We start from the raw sequence: 21048 nt of genomic DNA, 5'->3' as shown, positions 1-21048 counted from the left end.
CAGTAGTTTATCAGATTAATTAATTATTATTAATAATTTATAGATGGATACGCTATCTATATAATATTACTCTTCAAGTTTATAAAGAAGATGAAAGAGTATAAATAGAAAAAATCATAATAGTATATGTTTAAAGATATTAAATAATGATTTACTATATTACTAGTGCTTGTACAGCATGACCTGGAAAAGAAAATCACTATTAAGACTGATATATCAGACTATACTGTTAGAATGCGTATAACATAACTAGAAGAAGATGGAAAATCTAGACTGATTATATTCTACTTGAGGAAGTTGGTTCAGGCGGAACTTAATTATAATATTTATAATAAGAAATTACTGGCTATCATGGTAGCATTCAAGCAATGGAGGGTCTATTTTAAAGAAGTAAAATACACTGTTATTATAAAAATAGACCATAAGAACTTAACCTACTTTATGATAACTAAAGAGTTGACTAGAAGATAGGCAAGATAGGCTGAAGTTTTATTATAGTATAACTTCTGTATAGTACACTGTAAGAAAACAGAAAATAAACATGTAGATATACTGAGCCACAGACCAGACTATAAAATTAGAGAAAAGATTATTAAACCGGCCATCCTGAAGCAAAACACAGATGGGTTGATCAACTATAATAAGACTAATCTTACAGTAATGTTGGAAATAGACAGTAATCTAATTAAATAATTAACTAATATTATTAAAGAAGATAACACACTCCAGGAAATGAGCAAGAGCTCATTAAACAAGATCACTATTAATAAGGATAAACTAGTCTACTTTCACAGATTAATCTTTGTACTAACCACAATAAGGATAAAGATTGTGACTAGACACCATGACAAGCCACTCAAGGGCTACTTAGGAGTTGAAAAAACCACAGAATTGATTGCCAGGAATTATTACATTCTGAATTTTAGATAGAAGATATATAATTATATCAGATAATATAAGACATGTATTAAGAATAAGCCCGCAAGATACTAACCTTATAGATAAATACAAGTACAAGAGGCGCTACAGCGGCTATAAAAATAGATAATAATTAACTTTATTAATCTATTATCTGAATCAGAAGAATATGACACTATTATAGTTATCACTAATCATCTTATTAAATATATTTATCTTATATTAAGTAAGATAATAATAATAGTAATACAGATAGCAGAACTGTTTCTTAGAAACATTGTTATATATTATAAAATATTAAAGTATATTATATCAGATTAAGATAAGTTATTTATCTCAAAGTTCTGAAGATTACTTGCAGATCTTATAGAAATTAAAGAATAAATAATAATGGCTTACTACCCGCAGATGAATGGGCAAATAGAAAGGATTAACTAGATAATCAAGCAATACTTGAGACATTATATTAACTACTAGTAAAATGATTAGATAAATCTACTGCTGATAGTACAGTTTTTATATAATAATATTTATTACTTGACTATTAAAGTCTTACTGTTTTATATAAATTACGGTTATTATCCTAGATTTCTGAAAATACTATTAAGAAAGTAACTAGTTATTGATATAGCTGAAGATATTGTCATATTTATGGAAAACATATATATACAGTTATTTTAAGATATCGAGTTCATGAACTTGCGAAGCAAGATATACTATGATTATTAATTTAAGAAAGAACCTGACTTAAAAAGAAGGGAGAAAGTGTTTCTACTCTGTAGAAATATTAAGATAAAATAATCAAGCCAGAAGCTTGACCATCATAAACTAGGACTATTTGTTATCAAAGATAAGAAGAGGCTGGTCAATTATAAATTAAGACTATTAAAATCAATAAGTAAAATTTTTCCAGTATTTTATATCTTATTATTAGAACCTGCACTAAAGAATGCTAGAATTATAGAAAATATGGAGATTAATAATAATACAGAACAAGAATATAGAGTTAAAAGGATTCTAGACTATAAAAAGATTAGCAGTAAATCATATTATCTAGTAAAATGAGATGGATATAATATCTCAGAAAACACGTGGAAACTTATTGAGAATTTGACAGGCTGTTATCAGCTTATGGAGCAGTACTATTAACAGACAGATTGAAGTTTGTCTAGAAGGAAGGGGAACCAACTAACTGAGTTAGACTAGAGTTGTCTAACACAGTGGCAAGTTAAGCAGCATCGTGCTTATTAACCAGGCGCTCTAGCTTCCGGAGATCCTTAGTGCTTAGAGAATCCTTCTTATCTAACTGTTCTAATATATTCAAGTCATGATCTAACATCCGCTTATCACAATCCTTTAAGAACTGTTATTGCTTAAACAGGCGAGCCACCTTGGCAGAAATGCAGGCCTGTTCAGCCAGAGCTTCAGCAAGTTCATTTTATATATCTGATTAATTTTATTTTAACTTATTCTACTCTCTATTACTGTAAAATTATTTTTTACATTTCTGACCGTGACAAGTATAAGCAGCATAATTTTAATTTTTTAAATCTATGATATAAGAAATACCTTTCAGGAAGCAGTGTTCGTAGAAACTCTTAATAATATAATTATTCTCACGAATCTTATTAGACTGGTGAATGCGCTTCTTCACCCGATCATGATTAACATGATAATAAGATATGTTGGCCCATTATGGGAAAAAGAGGACTGAGAAACCTAATCAACATGCGGGAGGGATATACATCTTTATATCTCTTAAGAATAAGAAACCTTAAAGAAGGGGGAGTGATGTTACAGACCCCTGCTAGCCAGATTACTAGTAGAGCAGACTCGTTAGGCAGAAAGCGGCGACAAGGCAAGTCTCGGATAACCAGCAACTCTTATTAAGTAGAATCCCGGTCTGAGTAATGTCCGAAGCAGCATTATATCACATGATCATCTATCATTAGATCTACTATTAATAATATACACAAGGTATACTGGGATCCAGGACTGTGATTAGATCAATCCTCAATCTACCCTAAATGGTATTGTTACAGACCCCTGCTAGCCAGGTTACTAGCAGAAGCGGACTCGTCAGGCAGAAAGGTAACGACCAGGAAGGACTCGGGCAGCCAGCAACTCTTATTGAGTAAGATCCCGGTTGGGGTAACACCCGAGGCAACGCTGTGTCACGTGACCATCTACCATCAGATCTACCATCGAGGGTATACGATATGGTATACGGAATCCAGGAACGTGATTGGATCGACCCTCGATCTACCCTGAATGGTATACGAAATGGTATACGAAGGATAGGATATAAGGACACTCTTTCATGTACTTAGCTAGTTCTGCTCTTCGTGCTCAATTCAACTGTCTTTAAGTAACCATACGTTTTGGTAGAGCTTAGCGACAACACTCGTCCGCACTTACTTACGGATAGCTGCGCGGCACTATCTGGCCTTACTTCTCTTCTCTTGTTCAGATCAAGTCACCTTTAGATAGTCAACAGCCTGACTACCTTTGATTCAGTTCACAAGGTACGTATTGGAACGGGAGCTAAGCTAACAGGAACAGGGAGAAGCGATCCTAGGGTTTGACAGGTATATAGTATAGTATATAAAGAATAGATTATAAAAATACTTTTTTATATACTTAGCTAGTTCTGTTCTTTATGCTTAATATAATCATCTTTAAGTAATCATATATTTAGAAAGCTTAATAATAATACTTATCTATATTTACTTACAGATAGCTGCGCGACACTATCTAGCCTTACTTCTCTTTCTTGGTTCAAGACTAGTTATCCTTAGAATAGTTATTAGCCTGACACTATCTCGATTCAGTTCGAAGGTACGTATACCAGTGAAGCTAAGCTAACAGGAACAGGGAAGCGATCCTAGGGTTTGACAATTACTTACTAGCTAATTTTCACAAGTTTAAGCTTTATGAATATTATATATATAATATCTTAAAAAGAACTCTAGTAAAGATAACTATAATAAAATATATTATTATTTTTCTAAAAGTAAATAATATTTTTACTGAGTTAAATATTAAGACTGATTACTAGTTAGAGTTGCTATACAGACTTCTATCAGCTTAATACTTTTAAAAAGACTTTAATATTTATAAAATTAATAAAGATTATACTCTGTAAAATATAAAGATTGATAATATTATTAATTATATATAAGTAATAAAAAAAGTATTATTTATTAAGATTATTAACTATAAAATTAAGATAGTAGTTCTTAACTCTCTATTACTGTATTATTGATATAGTTATACTGGTTTTTAATAAGTTAATATTACTGTATAATTCTATTAAGTTAAAGTTAAATATTGAGATGATATATACTGTGAATTGTATTAATTAAAAAATAAAGTGATTAATATCTTATAATTTTATATTTTGAATTTCTGATTTTGTAGAATTCTGATATATAGATATATAAAAAACATCTCTAGTCAGCTATAAAAAGTATAATTATTATCTAGTTATAATTAATAATACTATTTAGTTAATCTGTTTACTTTATTAAAAAGAAAAAGTAATATCTTGTAAGAGCTTATCAAAATAAATATTAAATATAAAAATATATTTAATTATTATATAACAGTATAATATCTTGATAGAGATAAAGAATTTAACTGTTTTAAGAACCAGATAATCTATAAAGAATATAAGATTTATATTATTATCTCTCCACCCTGTATATCTGAAGTTAATAGTTTTCTTAAGAGATATAGAATTTTAATTAATTAAATAATTAAAATTATAATAATTAATTTAAGTCTTTCTGGTAATTTATAATTTTTTATTATTATATTAATTATATAAATTATAAATTATCTAATATTTATTAATAATAATATTAAGAAGATTCTAATATATAAGTATAAGTTATATTACAAGTTACTTAATCTAGAAGTCTTATCAGATTTTTTATATATATTTAATTATTATTTTTATTTTTATATCTTTAGAAAAATAAAATAATTTTAATAAAAATGGAACCCCCCACTGTAATTAACTATTTAATTAGATTTAATAAAGATAATAATTATATCTATTATATTTAAATATTAAAAATGAATAAAATTAAGTACTTCTAAAATATTATTTTTCATAAAAATAAAATATATAAAAATAATGAAAATAATAAGAATAATTTTAAAATAATTATTTTAAATATTATTCTGGAAAGTTTATTTCCAGAATTAAAGAAAATAATTAAGCTGAATAATACTTTTTTTATTAGAATATTTTTAATATAATAAAAATTAAGAATATTAATATTATTACTGGTAGAGTATAAACTTTTTCATTTTTTATAAAATTTAGTAATAAATTTTTCCTACAGTCTATTAAAAATCTTACTAAATATAAGATTAGTTTACTTAAATATTTTATTTGAAATCACTAGATCTCTGATATTTCTATCCTGGAAGTTATTTCTCTAGTAAGATATTTTTAATAAACTATTAAAGATAAGATATTTATTTAGTTAGATAATAAGTAAATAATTTTAATAAATTAAAGTATTACTAATCCAAGACTCAAGCACTATAAGATTGTAATCTTAATAATATATATTTAAACTATAAAGTCTGCCCTAGTGTTATATTGGAAACAGATTATAAATAATTAAATTAGAAAAATTAAGACTATAAAGATATATAGTATTGTGAGGAGGTTTTTAAGTAATTTATAGTAATTATTAAATATTTGATAAAGATTATAATAAATTTTTTATTTTATTTACCAGTAAGATTGTTATTAAAATATTTTTTATAATCATGGTTTTAAAAGATCTAGTCTAATAATAATATAATATTATTTTTATATACTTATATATTAAGATTAAAGATAAAAAGATCTATATAAAATAATTAACAAGCTATTATAAAGGTTATACTGATAATATTTATAAATTAAATTAGATTTTATATAGTCTTTAATAAGCTGTTTTTCTATAGTATAATATTTTTTACAGTAAGTTTTAAAAATTAGATTTATTATATTATAGAAAGATCCCTGTATCTATTAAAAGAGTGATATCTTTTTTATTATCTATATCAATAACTTTATTATTATTAGTCTAATTTAATAGAATCTTAATAATATCAAAGCTTACCTTTATAAAGTATTTGATTTTAAAGAATTAGGCAAGCTAAAGATCTTTCTTGGCTACTATATAAAATAAGATTATAATAAAGAAATATTATTATTATTTTAGTTTATATATGTAAAGAAATTCTTGATTATTATAGATTTATAGAACTTGTTAGTTATTATTCATTTAATAAGAGTTTTCTATATTAAGGCTGACTGCTAAAAGATAATAATTAAAAAGATTAATATTAAGAACTATCAAAGCTTAATAAAATATTTTAACTAGCTTATTATAAAGATAAGGCTTGATATATAATATCTTATATTTAGATTATAGGGATATCTTACCTTATTAATTATAATTAATTATAAGATATTAAAATCTGTTTATTAATATTTAAATAAGGTATATAATAACAGACTTATATTAATACTATTTATATTAATTATAAAGATAATTAATTAATTAAAGAATATATTATCTTCTTTGCCGGAAGCTTAATTACTTAATTATTAAAAAAATAATCTGTTCTAGTATTATTATTTACTATTACTAAATTCTGTATATATAACATTACTGTTAAAGATATCTTATATATTAAGAAATTAATAGTAGTATTTAGTCTTAAATTTTCTGAAAATAATAAGATTTTGATTTATAGTAATGCTATTAACTTGCTTATTATTTTTAATTACAGTTATTATAATTGGTTAATTAGATAGCTTGATAACTGCTATCTTTTTATAACAAATCTAATTAAATAAAAAAGATTAAGATGTTTTATATTCTAGAAAAGGAAAATCTTATAAATAATTTTATTAAAATACTTGATTCTGAAGTATTTTCTGTATTTAAATATTTATTAAATATAAAATCTTGTCTGGTAGTAGAATTACTATGTACTTAATATTTTATATTATTATAATTTATTTAATATTAATAATTTATTATTTGATTAGATAGAAAGTCTAGCTTTATATATACTAATTCTAGTACCTCTGCTTATTTAAAAGGCTGTGTCTAAACAGCTAGTTGGTTAATAAGTAAGCGTATCACGTGTTTTATCATGTTGGCCACTGTGTTGTTGTCCTTTTCTTCCCGCGTAGCAGAAGCCTCCTAGCTAGTTAACCAATATCACTCGTTTTCTTCGGCTTCGTGTCCTAACATAATTCTTGTAATTCTTGTAAATCTGATCGAGCTGGTTACTAAATACAGAATAGTTAGTGGGGCAAGAAGTGCAACACATGCGGATCTCCCTTCTTCAACGCCTACAAGACCCCATAACCTCGAGCTGAATTCCCTTTCCGGGGGGTTATACATGTGACTTGATGGACCAACAGACTACTAATTTAAAAGGTTCTTGGATCCTTCTCAACCTATTCATCGCATCGTCTTCTACAAGAGCATCATCTATAACCAGTGGTGGCTGCTAAATCAATTACATCCTCCTCGCTCCTCTTTACCGCATCTCTGAATACTCTTTCAACTTTGAGAAAAATCATGTCTCAAACCGTTGCCTTTGTCACAGGAGCGACTGGTCATCAAGGCGGTGCTACCGCACGCGAACTCTTGAAATCAGGAGTCAAAGTCCATGCCCTCGTTCGGGATCCGTCTTCCAAGTCTGCCATTGATCTCCAGCGCCTGGGGGCCCACCTATTCCCCGGTGATTTCGACAATCCATCGTCATTGAAGGCTGCGATGGGAGGCGCTACTGCAGTGTTTCTTAATATATTGCCCGTCTCGTCTGACACCAATCGGGAGGTGATTCACGCCAAGAATATTATCGATGCCACTATTGCGTCCGGCACAGTTACCACTATCGTCTATTCAAGCGTGACAATGGCTGGTAGACACGAAGAGTTCCCGAACTGGGGACCGGACTACCCACTGGCGTGGTACTGGGAGAGCAAGGCTCAAATCGAGTCAATGGTGCGAGGGTCTGGGATAAAGTACTGGACCATTCTTCGACCCGCATTCTTGATGTTCAACTATCTCCTGCCAAAGGCGTCTTACATGTTTCCTGATTTGGTTCGACCCCGGGCTTTTTTGATGGCGTACAAGCCTACCACTGCAATGACGATACTCGATGGTTCTGACGTCGGAAAGTTTGCGGCTGCTGCGATTGTTGAACCGTCGGCGTATAACATGCACGAGATAGACTTGGGTGTGGAATCTCTTACGCCGGCAGAGATTGTGCGGGAGCTGAGCCGAGTTTCTGGAAAGGACATTTCCCTCCAATTCTATAATGAGAAAGAGGTGGAAGAGCTTGCGTTGACGGACCTTCGCATTCAGAGCCAAGTGTGGACGAACGAAGTTGGGTATCAGGTCAACTTCAAGGAGCTTGAAAAATACCCGATCCGCCTGACTAGGTTCGCGGAGTATCTTGAGAAGCATCGGGAGGAAGTTCTAAAGGTGTTGGCTTGAACGTGGCCCGCATTATCTTTGTACTAGCCCTGTACACCGTGAAAGGGCCTTGTCATGACCGATATGGAGATATCCGAAGACATCCTTGAACCCCATAAATCCGCATCTGACCATGTTACATGTCTGATTTTACAGGTAAATTTAGCTGTAGAAAAAGAGTTGATACAAGCCCGCAAGTACAAGAAGCAGGAGACCCGATTGCACCAAAGAAACAGGCAAGTGAATAAGATAGGTGTTGGCCATAAGATAACTAGTTTCCCAATTGTCACGATAAATGCTTTCGCTTGTTGTGTTTTGTAACGTCTCCGTGGCTGGAGAATTTGTATGTTCGCTTCCCAACTTCCAAATTTGCAGTATAACAGAGGCCTCTCCGTATTCTTCTCGGATGGCTTGTCCTTGATCACAGACGGAATCGCAGCAACTAGCCTCTAATCTGTTGGTGAAGGGCATGGAAGTCGACATTGCAATACGTGTTTTCGAGGGAAACTACGTGATAAGAAAGAACCCCGCAACAAGGTGATGCCTGACCGGTCAGTTGTCGAGAGTTTTGAGATGGGTACGCCTCATTCACCGGAGTTGGGATGAGGGGGTCTGGTATCGCTATATAGAGCGTCCCCAGTAGGTGTTTTCACTGATCACAGTGTTGTGTTTGGCACTCAACAAGCCATTTCTTCCAGCGCTCGCAGCGAGGCGTTGGTTCCCAAAGAGAAGTCTCAGCCAGGGGTTCTCAGCCAGGGACGGTAACAGAAGCATCCAATCAAAACCTACATTTTCACAGTAAGTTGTCTCATATTGCATAGAAATATGACAACGGGGCTCTACATGATAGGGCCTCATTTCGAATATACAGATCAATACTATCACAGGAAAACCTCAGAGAGATCGGAAAAAACTGTGTTATCTAAAGATGCCCTCTCTCGTTGCACATGGTCAGATTTCCTTTGCAACCCTGGGCCTATTTGCACATGTCCCAACTATCAGAGATCTTCCCCTGCCTTAGTACTAATTTCCCCTATTCGGTTAGGTTTCCCTGTACTGCTATGTGAATGCAAAGGTTTTGTTGCTGGATATCCCTTAATCATTTATCATACATCGTCATAATGGGTACTTCTTATACATGTGCAATAGTCATCTGCAGTTGCCTCGAAGCACACATGGTTTGTTAAACATCAGACCATCGCTTCTCGTTGGTTTGGAATAACCTCCCAACTTAAATTCGTGTTTGTTGTCACTAAGACGAATTACATCGGTGACAAGCCCAGCTAAGCGCCTTGAAAGAAGCCGTTGGACCTGTCCAAGCAATATTGCGACTAAACTCCCTTCATCGGTGCTAAGGAGGGTCAACACCAATTACTAAGGGCATAGAAATAGATGATAAGGAAGGCCATTCAATGTATATAGGTATATCAATCACCATCATCTTCTTGCTTTTGGACAGGGACGGGTTGATGGGTCCGTGCCAAAACTTGCTGCCTAGCGGAGGCGCAGCACGCCTTGCAAGGCCTGTTATTTCAGGTGGACTGCCGAGCCAATGATATTGCAAAACCTTCCCTTTTCGGGGAGCTGCGCGGAAATGAAGTAGGGTGTCTCAAAGCCAGGCAATAGCACGGAGCAGCCTGGAACTTCACGGAACCTCAACCCTCTAAAACATAGTCGTACTAAGTGCGAGCGCAGCCGTGCTGGGCATCTTTAGAAGCACCCACCTGACTACTGGCCGCACATAAGCCACACGCGGGGAGGTCATTAGTTGGGTAGCTGACCACCAGCGAATCCCTTCTGTTGTATGTTTATGTCTCATGTTTTATTCCCACTGGAAAACACACCTCATAGAGCTATTTAGATAGCTCAACCTAGTGTCTTCAATTTGATTGTATTTCGGTCTTTCTATGTTACCAGCAGCAGAGAGCATGTCTAAAATCACATCACCTATATCAGGGTTCTGGGGATTACCTCTCCGGAAAACAGAAATTCACTTAGGCGTAGCTTTGTTTTCCCTGTCCTAAATTGAATTAGAGCTACTATAGTGTTCGCTTCCTGTATCAATGAGTTGTGGCAAGGACACAAATGGATAGTAATACGTATTGTAGCGGGAAAATATATAAGTACGCACTTGATAGGAAATAGGTCAATACAGGCCTAGGCCTATGATTATAGATTCAGGATATGTTCCAATATTTATACAAAATCCTGTAGAATTGCCCTAGATATTAATATCCAAGAGTTAAACAAAGAAATGTCAATTTTGCACCACAGGCAGGCACAATAGGTAATGTTCTTTACAGCGGACAAGTGTTGAGCTGGGTACGGGAGAATAAAGGATTATAAGTATTATCCATTTTCCCCATTTTATAACCCTGCCCGGTTAGCTCAATCGGTAGAGCGTGTGGCTTTTATAAAATGCACACCTCAAGGTTGCGAGTTCGAGCCTCGCATCGGGCGAGTTTCTTTTTCTTTTTCCCTCACACTCTTTTTACTTTATTTATTCTCTCACTTCCTTCCCACCTACTTCTTTTTTCTCGCATTCCTTTTTTCTCATCGTTCATTGTCTTCTATGCCCCTCCTCAGTGCCATATCCTTTTCCTGTTTGTTCGATCACTGTAAGACCCACATACAGCTTTCTGCAACTATCTCGAACCACTCCAGCTAAGCCACAAAACTCACCGCAAGAGTGTCATAATGATACTCCCCACCCTGGATGTCAGAAACATCCTCCAATGGGAAATATATCGATCAAGAAATACCACCAACTGGACCCCATCAAAAACTCTCTTCCCAATCTCCTCTACGTCTCATCCGGAATAATCGCAGTCATACTCACCCCCTATCACCACCTAACCCCACACCCCAACCCTACACGAAGAACAAAACACTTCCATTCCCAACTAGATCTCCATTATCATCATCCTCCTCCTCATCAGCACCACCCTCCATGCCCCCTCCCCCCCGCGACTCCAAACGCACCCCCTGGACCCCCTTCACTCACAACAAAGCCGACGTCATCGAGCACAACATGCTCATCGACAGATTCCAGACCTGAGGCCTGGTCATCTACCGGTGCACCTACAAAAGTGACTCCGAGTGGGAGTCATTCATGTCTCGCTTTCTGCACGTGACTCGGAGACGACTCGCAGGTCACGACGACCTGGACATGTTCGATTCCTTTGTGCCGACTGTAATGGACAATAAGACACTGTTTGACCATGTGACTCCGTATACTGTGTGCATCCGAGCAAGGAGTTCCGTTCTCTTTGGCCCGGTGGCGAATACAGCACGGTACGGACTGTGTATTATGGTAGATGAGAAGGCTTGTGGTCGGTGGTGGATATTCCGGTTGAGGAGTTGGATGGGTATAATGATACTGGATTTGTGGTGTTGGTCATTGGGAGGCAGGTGGTGGAGAGGTGTTGGGGGGAGGGATCGTGTGCAGGGATAGAGGATGAGGATGAGGAGGATGATTTTGAGCCATTGTATGGGTGCATGTTGGAGGATGTGGGCTGGATGAAGGTTTGTTATGGGCGGGCACAGGTTGTGGGTTCTGCTGTCATGGGTAATGGTTTTTAAAGGGAGTATGCCATTTCTTTCATTCTTCCTCACGGCCGGGAGAGTCCCAGCATGATACGGTCCCAGAATGATTATGTTCATCACCATCCATACCCATTGGAAAGAGAACTGCCCCTTTTCCAATATCAGCCACTGGGGGGGGATCGAGCCGATTCGTCTCGTGGAACTACTACCTTCGTTCACGTCCAGAAGCCCGATAGAATGTCGTTTGATTGAGGTAGATCTTTCCCAGAAACCAGATTATGAGGCACTCTCATATGTCTGGGGTGACCCTTCCAGAACAATCGCAATTTGTGTTGACTATTGCAAGATGGAGGTCACCGAGAATCTTTGGTCAGCTCTATTCCGACTACGGCTGAAGAGAAAGCCTAAAGTGATATGGGCAGACGCGCTTTGCATCGACCAACAGTCTACAGATGATAAGAGACGCCAGGTGCAGATTATGAGGGACGTTTATAAGACCGCCAGTCAAGTGATCATTTGGCTAGGGGAACATACAGACAGTTCCGAGATCCTGCACTGCGCAAAGGAGCTTCAAACCGATGAAGAGCTTGCGCAGATGAATGCTTCATGTGAGCAGCCCAGTCAGATAGCGGCTTTGTCGCACCTGTTGCAAAGACCCTGGTTTTCCCGGACCTGGACGATTCAAGTAACTCTCATCACATCAGCAAACAGCGACCCCGGATTCATCTACACGCCCAGCTACCTCCCCACCGCACCGGGCACCACCACAGGCTGCATATCAAGACGAAAAGGAGAAGATGCGACTATACTCTGCCAAGCAAACACTAATCCACATCTAGACTATCAATGTCACGATATCGAGTCCGACGCCGGCATCACAGCAACAAAACCGACGATATGGAATCCTTTGTTGGCTGGCGATTGCATTGGGGTGGACTACAACATTACTACTGCCTCTGAAACCACGACCACATCGACAGCCCCAATTCGAACTGGAGTAGTTGTCGGATGTTAAGTGTTCTTCACTGATGATTACATTTGATGATACTAGCACTCGAAAGATATCCAGGGGTTGAATTATCTCATTCTATTCACAGTCAAAGTCTGTTGATTTCGCTAAAAAGTAAGAGATTCTTGCTTCGTACACTGTATTTGCAATCTTTGATTATGTAGACTAGTAGCTCAGAAGATTACCTTTTACTTTTAGGTTCATGTCTAAAATAAGCTAGGATCAGAACACAAAAACAGTGCCAAGTCTAGTCCAAAACAGAATGTAGGTAGTGATTTAATAATCCAGTCCTCCTGTACGTGTCTTAGCCGTCTTCGGCCTAGTCCTACCACCTAGCGCTTCCCACATGAAAGGGGCCTCGGGTCATCCATCCGTCTACCTTCTACTCTTCTACTCTTCTACATTCACATACCCCAATCCATCTTTCACACATCCCATCCCATCCACCACTACCTCCTCACTCACTCACCCACCAATCTCCCCTCTTCTCAACCTCGCCCACAAAACCCACCGTAAGTTCCCCCCCCCCCCCCAAAACAACAAACAACAACCCCACTATCTAACAACCCACCCCAACCCAGAAACCAAAACCCAAACCAAAAACAAAAACCACAGCTACAATGATCATCACGCGCGGAATCTCCCTGACCAACTTCTTCGTCGCCTCATCGGCCCTCGCCTTCCAAGTCTTCGTTCTCTACCCCTGGCACAAACAACTCGATGATGGGTTCGAGGCCTTGAAGAAGGAACATCTCCGGGTGGTGAAGGCGCTGGAACAATTGCAGATGCAGCAGGGGAGGGGGATGAAGGTTCTTGCTGGGGCTGGAGCTGGGGAGGGGGTGAAGTCTGTTTGAGGATGGGGAATATCTATATGGGTATAGATAAGTTTGTTGGTTATGGGTGTTTATTTCGGGTTCGATTAGATTTCTGTTGTTTTGGTGGTTATATAGCATGTTTTGTTTAGGTTCAATTTACAATTGGGTTTGGGTTAGACACTTGTGAATGTAGAAATTTTGAGCAGATGGGAGTGTGGCAGTCGGACATCTGTCCGGGTGAATCGGAGAAAACTCCGACGGGATGCTTGGTTAGCCTCGTGACAAAATTAGGCATGCTGCTGCTCAGTGGCCATCAGGGGTTGGAATTGATTCGTTAGCCATACAGAAATAGTAGTTCGGATGGGGGGAAGTAAGGACCCACTTGCCCGTTTGTAATCTGTTCGGAGATGGTTCGTATCTTCGGATCCGACTGATCTTTTTACTATGGGGTATACCCCACAGGAAAATTTAGAGTGGAATTTGGAAGCGAAAGAAAGGAGGAGAAGGAGGAAGAAATGGAAAGAAGTGGTTTATGTGGGTATGTTGAGATGATGCAATCTTTTACATAAAGACGAGAAATTTCATTACTTGTGAATGATGATATTCTCTCCCCTGTCGGTGACCGACCGGATATTTCCGAGTGCACATCCCAAGATGCCGATGGTTCCCGGCCCGAGGTAGACTCCAAGACAATGTATCTAGTGACAACTACCCAGTCACCCTTGAATAGTTTCATAAACATGGTCCCTAGAAAGAAGTCAATACGACAGTCCCCAAGATACTAATTATTCTCACATGGACGGAAGGGAATACCATACAACATCGAGCCGAATGGGAATAAGTCGGTGCAGAACAAGCATTGTCGGTGTGCCATTTCTCCTTGTAGAATATACTGGTTGGTTCAATTCGCACATATATACATGATAGGTGATAGAGACATGGATAGAGAACAAATTGTGGGTTTCCTGACTACTAACTGCAGAAGAAATCACAAAAAGCCAAGGTGGATATACTGTTGGGACATAAAGTATTTCTCTCTGTCTGTTCTCTCTAGAGATTAGCGGTATATTGTTTTAGTCTGCTGGTATGAACGATGACACATACCCCCAGACGGCCTCGCAAACGTAGAACCTACTACTGGCTAGGTCTGGTCGCCCTGAAGTCTTGAGCAGAATTTCTAGGCTAACGGAATCTCGAAATCCTTCCACGGGGATCAATTCCATACGTCAAAGACCGGAAAGTGGACGTTATTATTGTAACGCCTTGTCGTATCTCTGGTAAGTATCTTTCCAAGTCGAATGCAAATGACGAAGAAAATGATTCGGGATCATAATTGTCATATATGAGCAGCCACTTATCATTCATTTTCCCACTCAACCATCTCTTAACCCATGTCATAGCCTCGGAAGTGTCATGATTCTGGACACCTATCTGTTGTCTTCAAATGTTTCTCATCTCTTGCAACTTCCTTCGGTATCTCAGAAAGTAATCTCTTGGCAGATGCTGCAGCTGTCAAAGCAGCATAGCCTTGCCAGTGTTTGTTTTTATGGGAGTCTGCATAATCACAGATCCCTCGAACCACGAGACATTGAGATTAATGGTACACTCATTGTATGACCGAAGTGGAACGCACATTGGAGACTGAATTTACACTGACATGGTTTAAGTGAACGACCTCGGTTGTATTGACTTATACTTGTTCATGGCTTATGCAATGCACAACCCGCTGACTCATCTATGCACCGCACACGCATCATCTCCGCATCGAGTGACCGGAATCAAACATCCTCATCTTATCTACAACTCCTCAACTCCTCCACTGGTCATAGACATGGCCTGCAGAAAACATGACAGAACCCCCCAGGAAGCGTTCCCGCGTCGCCTGTACCCTCTGTCAATCCCGGAAGCGCAAATGCTCCGGCGACCAGCCATGCACCACATGCGCCCAGTTTGGCTCCGACTGCCACTATGACCTCCAGTCGCGCAGGAAACGCGATGCCCGGCTGTTCCAGCTGCAGTCCGCCCCGGTCGACTCTACCACCACTATCAATAGCACACCACCTCGGCTTACCGAGCCAAAGATATCGCCCGAGGAGACCGCAGCTCGTCTCAGCTCGCTCGATGCCAATTCCGGCGCTGCATTCGCCAGGCGACTCGGCCTTAAAGTCGACCCATCCAATGCCCCAAAGATGCATCTTTTTGCTTGGAACGTTGGAACTCGGCATCCCCTCCCTTCTTCCATGCCGCCATCGTCACCCACTTCCAAGGCTGTCCCCGTCGTGGACACCATCTCCCAGGAGGAAATGCGGTCCCTCGTGACCGTCTTCTTCGAAAAAGTCGACCCATGCTACGGCTTCATCGACCGGGACCACCTCCTCCGCCAAGTAAGCAGACGATGGTTACCAGTCGCATCCGAATCCGTCCTACCATATGGCCCCTACGACGCCGTCCTTTGCGGCGTCGCAGCCTTCGGGTACCTCTTCTCCCGCCGACAGGCCTGTCCCACGGAACTGCAACTCGCCGAAACAGCCCGACTCATCCTCGAGCAAAACATGCTCTCCGACACCACTCCATCCGTCGACATCGTCACCGCCTGGGTCCTCCGAGTCTCGTACCTCCGACTAACGGCCTCCCCCAATGCCGCCTGGATGGCCAGCTGCTCCCTAATGCACATCATCGAAGCCACAGGCCTCCACCTGGAATTCCCCTCCGACAACGCCATCAACCAACTCCCAGAGCCATGCGACCCTGAAACCCGCCGCCGGCTGTTCGGCATGGCCCGGCACCTGAACGTATGGATATCGTTCGAGCTTGCGCGGTCTCGAGTCGTCTTGCACGGCTCCACATCCCTCCCGCCTACGCCGCGCATCGCCGGCACCGCCGAGATCTTCAACCTCCTTCCCATGTCTGAAAGTCTGGATCCGAACAAAACGACTGACTCTCCGGATCTGGAGTCGTCTTTACGCAACGTGCTCGATCTAGTCCACGTCCTGCCGCAGCTCATCCTCGTCCAGTGTAACTTGATGCTATGCATCTACCGTCGTCTACGCGCCCTGAACTGTATTATTTCAGGAGACTTGCTGGACCGCGTGCTGGCGCTGTCGAGAAAAGGGCTACAGGCGGCCCGCGAGATGGTCGGGTCCAATTGTCCGTGGCATCAGATCGCCAATGTGCCGTTCCAGGTGGTGTGTACGTTGCTGGCGATCGATAACCGGACGTCCCTGGTGATGCTGGGTGATGCGATGCGCACGCTCCGCGAGGTGGCCGCGGCGTATGATACGGAGGTGATGCGCGAGGCTTATAGTACGGCGTATCTGCTGATTCTGCTTCATCAGCGACGAAAGGAGGAGGATACGAAGGCGCTGATGGATGTGCTAAAGGTTAACCCGGGGGGCTCTGTCCCGCGGGTCGAAGAGCAGGAGGCTTCTACGGAGCCACATCATTCGCTGGCGGATTACCCTGGGTTCTCGTGGTTGAGTGATCTGTTGATTGATATTCCTAGTTTGGGCAATTTCGATATGGAGCGGTTCATGTACACGGATGCCTGGCCGGAGGGAGTCTGACCGCACACACTGGCTACGGTGGCCTACTGCGACTTCTTCCCCTTGTCAGTCTTCTGTCCGCCTGACCGTGCCACCACCCCCAGTTTCCACAACACCCACAGCAGCCCTAGGACAATGGCTGCTACTGTGCCTAGTTCTACCGCCTTGCTGCGGAAGAACCCCCCTTCGTTTAACCGGAGCACCGGTACATCCAGCTCCTCCACATGGCGAGCCGTCTCTCCGCTGGGATGCACCTGGTAGAACATGGTGCGGGGACCAAACAGGCCGTCCCAGCCTAGATTGACACGGTCAAATGGGTTCACGCCCATCTTGGTGCCCCCTTCTGCTGTGCAGGCCCAGAAGACCACGGGCCATGGCACTCCGGCAGCGCGGTACCCTGTCTCCGACGGCCGGAGATACCGCAGATGCAGGGGAACCGTGACGTTCCACTCCTCTGGCAAGTCAGTTGGTGTGGCCAGCTCGAGCAACCAGTTCGAGCCCCAGTGCGACACGAACCAATCTGGGGCTTCCAGATCCGTGGCCCCGCTGACGGCCCGCAAGGCCACCAAATGATGCGAGTCCAGGAATAGCGGATCCGTCGTGGACAGCTGATATTTGTCCCCGAAGATATACGACGGCAGCGTCAGATACGCATGCAGCGCACAGGTGGTATCCTCAGGGGCAGCGGGATACTCCAACGCGGCGGGGGAGAGCGAGATGGTCATGGTGGGATGCATGCCTGTGGGATGGGGGAAGGAGACAGAATAGGTAGCCTGGGGAGGGAGGACATGGTGCCTAGAGGGGAAGGAAAACAGCGTAGGTTCTAACATGTTAGCATACCCAACCCACCGAATAAGGAGAAAGAGGACACACTCAAAGCTTCGTCAACCCCGACAACCCCCAACAACCCACCCATCTTGATTTCCTCTGCCTCGACCGCCTTCTCCGTCCCAAGTAACCCAACCTCCACCCTGTCACGGTCATTCCCCGGCGCGCGGATCTCCTCCGTCCAGCCCTTGGCACTATCCGGCTGGCTCCAGTACCCGGAGACCACTAGGGTATTTGACACAGCATCGTAATCAAGATCGATCGAGTCGGCCTGATCCCACCCCGCTGTTGCGCAGGGCCCGTTCCCACGACATATACTCTTCGTGATGTACTCATTTAGATTGTGTTCAGGGAGGGCGGAATAGAATTGGTACGTTGATGTAGAGGGGGATTGGGGGGTGGTGAAGGATTCCTATACAGCAAATATTAGCACACGACCCGTCCTCCAAAAAGACAAGAAAGAAAGACAAACCGTATAGTTCTCACACTGAACCCCTTCACTGAATATCCGACGTAGCAGGCGACAGATTCCTTCCCTGCATTATCACAAGTCAGCTACATTCATCCATAGTAACCCCAACCCCAGCCCAATCCCAAGTATAATCCCTATCCGTATCCCTCAAAGACCACACAGCCAAGCAAAAACAAGAACAAGAACAACCAGGGAAGAGAAAAAACTCACCCATCCTCATCCCTCTTATCCCCCTTCCCCTCAAGGGGAGTATATCCCACGTGCAACCCCCCCGAAACCCGACTCCCAAACGGATTTAATCCCGTAAGCGCCTCTTCCCTCGCCCACCGAATATGTATCTCATCTGTCTTCTTCAGGACATCCTTTACCTATACCAACCATACCCGATACATATTAGCAAATATCCATATTTATCAACACAACCAACCAGTCAACAATATAGAAATCGAATTGAATCGAAGCAACCAATTCCCCAAGACGACCAAAAACAAACCCCAACAAAACAGACATAAAATCTAGGATAAGATAAGATAGGATAGAATGGACATACCAGCGTCTCCCCCTCACTAATCTCAGCAACGTTAATCGTAAGACGTACTTCCTTCGCCGCATCCAAATCCCGAATCTGTAGCCCCTTCTTGGAAAGCGTTGCCTGTTCAGCCGTGAACGGGGAGGTGGGGGGTTGGAGGTAGGTTATTCTTGTTTTCATCGTGTTTGTCTTTGTTCTTTTTTGATGGGGGGTATATAAGATGTGAAGATTAAAGGAAAGGAGATAGGAGGTGGTGAGTGGTGAATTGGGGTGGTGTTGTGGTGGTGATGTGGTGTGTATGGGGAAGTTGAGATGCGGAGATGGGATGGATGGAGCTTAGCTGGAGCTGGGAGCTTGGTTGACCTCGGGACGTGTCATTGGGACGGGTTGATTTGGCGGTGAGTGTTATCGTTATCGTTATCGGTTCTGTGGACTATCTTATCGATAAGGGGTTGTGTGGGAGTAAGAAGATAAGCTCTCTCTCTACTCCGTACTACGGAACTTGTCTACAAGTATGCAAAGCACAGAAATATCGATTTTATTAATTACCTCAGCGCCTAACGCCACATTGCTAACCCAACTCACCCAGGGAATAAGAATATACTCATAAAATAGCTCGCTCACGGCAACACGTCCCTCAGAACCTCCTTCTGCGACGCACTCAAACTCGCCGGGAACCGTATATTCACCCGCACCACCAGATCTCCCCGCTCGCTGGGCTTCTTCGAAATCGTCATGCCTAAACCCGGGAACCGCTCCTCGTGGCCGGGCTGCGTCGGTCCGGGCTTGGACACCCGGATCGATTTGCCGTCGATCGTGCGCACGATGCGCTCCCAGCCCGTGAGGGCCTCTTTCAAACTCAACTCGACTGCCGTGACGAGGTTGTCGCCCTGGCGTTTGAAGTTGGGGTGTTCTTTCTACTAGCTGTTAGCATTCCCTATATAAAGGGTGAAACAGAGAGAAGGGACCTACCTCCGTCACAATCAAATGCACATCCTGACGACCCCCCTCCTCCTGATCGCCCACTCCCCGGTACTTGATCTTCGAGCCGGTTCGCAGCCCCGGTTTAATGTTCGCCTCCAGTGTCACATCCTGCACCGTGCGCTTCCCACTCGCATCAAACGTCTTGCTCTTCACCGACACCTTCTTGGTCGTACCGCGCATCAGCTCCTCCAGCGTCAGCGGCAATTCCTTCTCCATGACTGTCGGCTCCGGCGTCGGTGCCCGCTGCGACGACTGCTTGAATCCGCTGGGCCCGCGACTGTTCCTAAATCCCCGACCACCGCCAAGCCCGCCGCCCAGCATCGAAAATATATCATCTTCTTCCATCCCTCCCATTCCACCACCCATACCTCCTTTAGCAAAGTTCCGGAAGATATCATCCGCATTACTGAACCGGAATCCACTGCCGCTGCCGCCAGGGCCCGTCGAGAAATGGAATGTTCGGGTGCCACCACCTCCACCTCCACCCCCACCGGGCATCCCACCAAACGAGAAGCCGCCCGGCATGCCACCTTCGAAGGGGTTGGAGCCGTCAGCACCGGCGCTGGATGGCGGGGGACCACCACGGAGTAGGTATTCGAGACCGAATTGGTCGTAAACTTTGCGTTTCTCGGGGTCGGATAGGACTTCGTATGCTTGGGACACGTCTAGAGAATATTAGCCTCAACAACCAATAATTAAATACGACCGTGCATATCCATCCATACCTTTGAACTTCTCCGACGCGGCCGGGTTATCCTTATTCTTGTCGGGGTGAAACTTCAACGCCGCCTTGCGGTAGGCCTTTTTAATCTCATCCTGTGTGGCATCGGGTTTGATGGAGAGGGCATCGTAAAGACGAGTTTCTGCAACCATTGTGAAGTCGATAGAAAATGTCCC

General features: G+C 41.7%; 9 protein-coding genes and 1 non-coding gene across 10 annotated transcripts; 6 read left to right on the top strand and 4 right to left on the bottom strand.

Moving 5' to 3' along the window:
• Nucleotides 1-7296: 7296 nt before the first annotated feature.
• On the top strand, nt 7297-8447 carry BO94DRAFT_624931 (NmrA/HSCARG family protein; the record flags this gene model as incomplete). Its single annotated transcript, XM_025617251.1, has 1 exon — nt 7297-8447. The coding sequence occupies exon 1, from the start codon at nt 7524-7526 to the stop codon at nt 8445-8447; it is 924 nt and encodes a 307-aa protein (XP_025466824.1). The 5' UTR covers nt 7297-7523.
• Nucleotides 8448-10803: 2356 nt separating this feature from the next.
• BO94DRAFT_t179 lies at nt 10804-10886 on the top strand. The gene has a single exon. It is a non-coding gene; the product is annotated as a tRNA-Lys (tRNA).
• On the top strand, nt 10806-11951 carry BO94DRAFT_597897 (uncharacterized protein). The gene has a single exon (XM_025616278.1). It carries the CDS (start codon nt 11162-11164, stop codon nt 11558-11560), a length of 399 nt encoding a protein of 132 aa, XP_025466823.1. The 5' UTR covers nt 10806-11161; the 3' UTR covers nt 11561-11951.
• Nucleotides 11952-12147: 196 nt separating this feature from the next.
• BO94DRAFT_440595 (HET domain-containing protein) lies at nt 12148-12648 on the top strand (the record flags this gene model as incomplete). Its single annotated transcript, XM_025607505.1, has 1 exon — nt 12148-12648. A coding segment is annotated over one exon (501 nt), but the record flags the coding sequence as incomplete, so codon positions are not given.
• Nucleotides 12649-13330: 682 nt separating this feature from the next.
• On the top strand, nt 13331-14114 carry BO94DRAFT_535947 (uncharacterized protein). The gene is made up of 2 exons (XM_025611904.1): nt 13331-13493; nt 13563-14114. Exon 2 carries the CDS (start codon nt 13602-13604, stop codon nt 13833-13835), a length of 234 nt encoding a protein of 77 aa, XP_025466821.1. The 5' UTR covers nt 13331-13493; nt 13563-13601; the 3' UTR covers nt 13836-14114.
• A 644-nt stretch (nt 14115-14758) lies between these two features.
• BO94DRAFT_97643 (uncharacterized protein) lies at nt 14759-15418 on the bottom strand. Its single transcript, XM_025617771.1, has one exon. The coding sequence runs from the start codon at nt 15192-15194 to the stop codon at nt 14979-14981; it is 216 nt and encodes a 71-aa protein (XP_025466819.1). The 5' UTR covers nt 15195-15418; the 3' UTR covers nt 14759-14978.
• On the bottom strand, nt 15208-15384 carry BO94DRAFT_467641 (uncharacterized protein; the record flags this gene model as incomplete). The annotated part of the gene is made up of 1 exon (XM_025608214.1): nt 15208-15384. A coding segment is annotated over one exon (177 nt), but the record flags the coding sequence as incomplete, so codon positions are not given.
• Nucleotides 15419-17480, top strand: BO94DRAFT_97742 (putative C6 transcription factor). Its single transcript, XM_025617772.1, has one exon. The coding sequence runs from the start codon at nt 15644-15646 to the stop codon at nt 17357-17359; it is 1716 nt and encodes a 571-aa protein (XP_025466818.1). The 5' UTR covers nt 15419-15643; the 3' UTR covers nt 17360-17480.
• BO94DRAFT_493861 (uncharacterized protein) lies at nt 17383-19494 on the bottom strand (the record flags this gene model as incomplete). The annotated part of the gene is made up of 5 exons (XM_025609211.1): nt 19189-19494; nt 18849-19006; nt 18639-18702; nt 18212-18578; nt 17383-18161 (listed from the first exon to the last, which is right to left on the bottom strand). Exons 1-5 carry the CDS (start codon nt 19345-19347, stop codon nt 17383-17385), a joined length of 1527 nt encoding a protein of 508 aa, XP_025466817.1. The 5' UTR covers nt 19348-19494.
• A 293-nt stretch (nt 19495-19787) lies between these two features.
• BO94DRAFT_467741 (putative DnaJ domain protein Psi) lies at nt 19788-21024 on the bottom strand (the record flags this gene model as incomplete). The annotated part of the gene is made up of 3 exons (XM_025608219.1): nt 19788-20084; nt 20140-20816; nt 20877-21024. The coding sequence occupies 3 exons, from the start codon at nt 21022-21024 to the stop codon at nt 19788-19790; spliced, it is 1122 nt and encodes a 373-aa protein (XP_025466816.1).
• Between the last annotated feature and the right edge of the window lie 24 nt (nt 21025-21048).

The sequence above is a fragment of the Aspergillus sclerotioniger genome, assembly GCF_003184525.1.
Source record: "Aspergillus sclerotioniger CBS 115572 chromosome Unknown BO94scaffold_16, whole genome shotgun sequence".
In the NCBI taxonomy this organism is placed as follows: domain Eukaryota; kingdom Fungi; phylum Ascomycota; class Eurotiomycetes; order Eurotiales; family Aspergillaceae; genus Aspergillus; species Aspergillus sclerotioniger.
This window is presented reverse-complemented; position numbering and strand designations above follow the sequence as displayed.